Source organism: Apodemus sylvaticus, chromosome 20 (assembly GCF_947179515.1).
Source record: "Apodemus sylvaticus chromosome 20, mApoSyl1.1, whole genome shotgun sequence".
Classification (NCBI taxonomy): domain Eukaryota; kingdom Metazoa; phylum Chordata; class Mammalia; order Rodentia; family Muridae; genus Apodemus; species Apodemus sylvaticus.
In genome coordinates, this window is record NC_067491.1 from 54,982,258 (window position 1) to 54,987,264 (window position 5,007).

Below are 5,007 nucleotides of genomic sequence, written 5' to 3' on the forward strand. Positions count from 1 at the left end.
AGTCTTAGAAAATTGAGTCGGGTGTCTAGATTTATACCCTAGTGACATCATCCCTATCTCTGCCTTTATGGATTCGTTTTCCTTTCTTATTTTTGTGTATGAGTGTGTGTTTGCTAGTGAGTCTGTGTGACTGTCTATCATGTGTGTGAGGGTACGTGAGGAAGTTAGCAGATGCCATCAGATAACCCGAAGCTGGAGTTACGAGTGGTTTTGAGACCAGTATGAGTGCTGGAATCCAATCTGGGGCCTCTGCAAAAACAGCAAATGTTCTTAACCACTGGGCCATCTCTCTAGCCACTTAGCAAGTTCTTGACAATGTACAGGTTTCGTGGATAGTTGGGGAAGAAACTGTCCATTGGATGTTTTGTGATTTTTCTTTTATACAATTTTTTTTTGTGTGAATCTTGTTTGCTACATTGTAACCGTCCACTTTTATGGAGCACAGTGTGATTTCTTTTTTTAAAGATTTTTTTCTTACATTTGTGTGTGTGTGTGTGTGTGTGTGTGAGCATGTGTGCTGTAGAACCTTTAAGAATTAGGGATCCTCTGTTTTCATCTCCTGTGTTACCAGGGACAAAACTCAGGATACTTGGTTTGGTGGCAAGCACTTCTATCTACTAAGGCAGCTTACCAGTTCTAACGAGGTATTTTAATACATACAGTCTTTGGATAGTGTTAAAATCAAGGTTTTTCTTTTTCTTTTCTTTTTTTAAAGACAATGTCTCATATGTAATCTGTTAGGAATGGGTTCTAATGCTTTGTCTTAATTCAGCCCTCCAAATCGGGAATCTGCATGTCCAAATGCTGAGGGTCCCTGCCTCTAGCTGGCTTTGATTATTAGTGAAGAATTGCCCTGTAGTCAGTGTCTGGGCAGGTAGATGTAGGCAGGACTTGCAGATTGAGGTGGGAGAAAGGAGAGGGAGGATTGCTATTTAGAGGTGCAGAAGAAAAATCATCCAAAATGTAGGTGGATAGGAGAGCCCTGGGAGGAGTGGGGGTGGGGTGGGGGCGGGGAAGAATTGCCCAGAAGGTAACAGGGCAGCAAAAATTAAACATAGCATCAGAAGGTGTTAAGCCAGTAAGTAGTACTGGAGGGAAATGTGTGTGTGTTTGTGTGTGTGTTTTATTTGAGAATCCAGAGACCTCCTGGGCAGGTACAGACCTGCCAGGAGCCAAAGCAGTTCACTAATTTGCTGCAACAGTAATCCAGACAATGGGTTTAAATGCCCAGTCTTCTGCCTCAGCCTCCTGAATGCGGATTTGACTGATAAATCTGAGAATTACAATATTTTGATCTTGTCAAACATAAAATCTCTCTAAGTCTCATATTTTGTGAATGTTAACTTGCAAATATCAATAGCATAACACAGTCACTGTAGCAACACTGGGCTTGCCCAAGGATGGCTTGGTGGACAGTCCATTATGAATTGGGGAGGAGTTCATAGGACCCTATTCCTTCCTGATGAGTTATCAGGTACTGAATTATTCTTGGAGAAAAGGAATCACTTTTTAATTTCAGTTGTGTACTCGCTAGTAACCCACCAAGCTCCAGTTAATATTTCCAAACCTGTGGTAACACAGATGACCTTGATTAAACCCAGTGGGTCATAAAACAAAGACATAAATGCGGGAAAAGAATTTCTAGAGAAGAGTTGGAATTTACGTAGGTTTGAGTTATGAGTGATTAAAACACATTTTACATTGTTACGAAAAGGTTAAAGAATAAATTAAACTAATATAATTAATTATTAATTAGTTAAGAGAACTAACCTGGTGAATAAGAGAAGCAAGTGAAAGTGCCTGCTGAACAGGTCTGAGGAGTTCAATCCGTTCCCTGGGTCCAGTGTGAAGGTGGAAGGAAAAACTGGCTCTATACGGTTATTATCTGACCTTCACAAGGATGCTACAACATATAGACCCCTCCATACACCATGTATACACACAAAAAATTTAACAAATAAACTAAAGTCAGACTATTTACCCATTGTTTAAAGTGAAGACACAACTAGGAGTTTATACTGAGTATAAACCAAGAATCAGACACAAGTTTGCCCACAAGAACAGCTTTTCATCAGACATTCATTGTCAATTTGCTTATCTGAAGTATAATGTAAAATATGTATGTTTACATGTAATTGAAGAGTTAAGAACTCAGGGCCTATGAACAGGGGCAACTGACACGGGGGTAGATATATTGCACTTCAAGAATGTCTGCTAAAATTAAGGAACTAACTAGAAGTGCACAATATACCCCAAAATGAAAATTTTAAGTGCTCATAAAATATAACAAATACCATGCATGCTTAACACGATTACAGATGAAGATAGTTGGAGGGATATGATCACACAAGATCAGGAGAGCAGAGTTTCCTGAGACTAAGGAAGAAGTATAGAAAAAAATCAAAAGCATGGATCAAACATAGTCTTACATGAGTGAATCACTTCAAGATTTCTATCTTGTTTCAGAACAAGAGAATTGACACTTAGATACTTTGTTGACAGAAATTCCTGTGGAAGCTTTTATTTATAGCATTCTTCAGCTCCTTATTCCTGAGGCTGAAAATAATTGGACTAAGGAAGGGTGTGAAGACAGTATAGGTGGTGGACATGAGGGTATCAGTGTAGAGTGAGTATCGTCCCCTGGACTTGAGGTAAATTATGGAGGCAAAGCCATAGTGCACAATCACCACAGTGAGATGGGATGCACACGTGGAGAATGTCTTGCGCCGGCCCTCAGTAGATGGGATTCTCAAGATGGCAGCCACAATAAATATATAGGAGAGGACAATGAAGACCAGGCATCCTATGAGGGGCGTGACACACACCAGGATCACAGCAATAGTGACAACGGCTGTCCTTTCCCCACAGGCTAATTTTAAGAGGGAAAACACATGACAGAGAAAGTGATGGATCACATTAGATTCACAGAAGGTAAGATGGAAGATTATTATTGTCAATGTCATCCCAATGAGTGAGCCACCAGCCCAAGACCAAGCCACAAGGCGCGCACAGCCTTGGAGGCTCATAAGCACGTGGTAATGCAGGGGGCGGCAGATGGCCACATAGCGGTCATAACCCATGACCACAAGCAGGAAGGAGTGAGTGTAGCCAAATGTGAAGGAGAAAAACAGTTGGTTAGCACAAGCTATAAACGTGATGGATCGATGGGTGGACAGCAGGTCAGACAGCATGCGGGGCGTGATGACGACAGTGAAGAGAATCTCGGAGATGGAGAGGGCACACAGGAAGAGGTACATGGGTGTGTGGAGTCTGTGTTCTCTCCAGATAGCAGCCATGATGAGCAGGTTCCCCAGGAGTGTGAACAAATACATCGTCAAGTACAGCAGGAAGAGAGCGGGGAGCATCTGGCGTGGGAAGGCGGAGAAGCCAAAGAGGATGAATTCTGACACGGTGCTGTAGTTCTGACCGGCCATGGCTTCTGCGGCTGATGAGATAAGAAATGCACCGATGAAAACACAGCTCTGGAACAGAGCAACGGCAAATTAAAAAGCTTTGGGTTGAAAAAATTTAGTGGGCATCTCTCATTCTCCCTAAAATTGTGACCCCAGTGAGCTCACAAATGAGTCCTAGTAATATTTGAAAAATCAGTCATTTAGTATTATTCAAAAGTTTAGAAAACATAAGAACACGTCCTAGAGCATTTCATCATGTTAATACAACCTTCTAAATCCATGCAAAAATGCTCATGGGCTGCCAGTTGTGGTGGCGCATTCCCAGAACCCCAACCCTTGGGAGACAGAGGCAAGTGGACCTCTGAATTAGAGGACAGTTCAGTCTATAAAGTGAGTTCCAGAACAGCCAGTGCGACACAGGGGAAACCTATCTCAAAAGCCAAACCAAATCAACCAAACAGCCAAACAACCAAACAACAAACAAAACAAAAATAATATTCATGGGTTGGAGCAGGAGAGATAGGCTACTGGTTAAGATCACATACTGCTTTTGCAGAGGACCAGAGTTTAATTCTCAGCACCTACTTGGGCAGCTCACAACTGCATGCAACTCTCGGGTCTGACACCTTCTCTAGCCATGGTGGGTATCTACACACACACACACACACACACACACACACAATTAAAATAATGAAGTAACTCCCACAACCACAGGAAAATAAAAGTATATGTTCTAGTTTATGAAAAGGGCATACTTAAGGTTTTTGTGGTCAAGTGGTATTGGTTTGACTCTTAAATGCCAAGGATGATTCAGTGTCAGAAACCCTGTCTTGGGATTCATCACTTCAATTGATTAAATAGAAATGTCATGTGATTATTTCAATCCTGATATAAACACATTTGGCAAAAATGTATCAGGATATTCTTCTCTTGAAGTCTCCCCTACTCTCAGCAATTCTTTCTCATATTTGTTAGTGAATCTACATTCACTTTGCTTTAAGGTAGAAAATAAAATAAGTTAATTTGTATTCTGACTTCAAAACACAAAATCTTTCTTGAGCACATACATAATAAAATAAGCATACATGAGAGTATATGTAGAAATGAATTATTTTAGGATTGAGATACTCATGGTCACAGCTATCTTTTTCCATGTAAATAAGAAAGCTAGACGTGGAGTTTGGGGAAAGAGACAAATTTAGAAATGGTAAGAGAATCACTATAACTAGTTAGAACAACCAAAGGCAGCAGGTGCTACAGCAGTGAGTGATTGGTAGGAATCAGCCCTTCTCACATCAGTGACCTCCCTTCAACTGTATCATTTATATAAAAGCAACCAATGTCCCTTAGTAAAAGAATTATAAACAAACAGTTCTCACCAGACAGTGGTGACTCATGGCTTTAATCTCATCACTGGGGAAGCAGAGGCAGGTGGATCCCTTTGAGTTTGAGGCCAGCCTGGTCTACAGAGTGAGTTCCAGGACAGACAGGGATACACAGAGAAACCCTGTCTAGAACAAAGAAAGAAAGAAACAGACACAAAAGACCAGTTCTCAGATATTGCTTTTCGTCTTCCTCTAGCATTCAATAAAAA

General features: G+C 41.0%; 1 protein-coding gene across 1 annotated transcript; it reads right to left on the bottom strand.

Annotated features, from left to right (window-relative positions):
• Nucleotides 1–2,483: 2,483 nt before the first annotated feature.
• On the bottom strand, nt 2,484–3,434 carry LOC127670406 (olfactory receptor 63). The gene has a single exon (XM_052164766.1). The coding sequence runs from the start codon at nt 3,432–3,434 to the stop codon at nt 2,484–2,486; it is 951 nt and encodes a 316-aa protein (XP_052020726.1).
• Between the last annotated feature and the right edge of the window lie 1,573 nt (nt 3,435–5,007).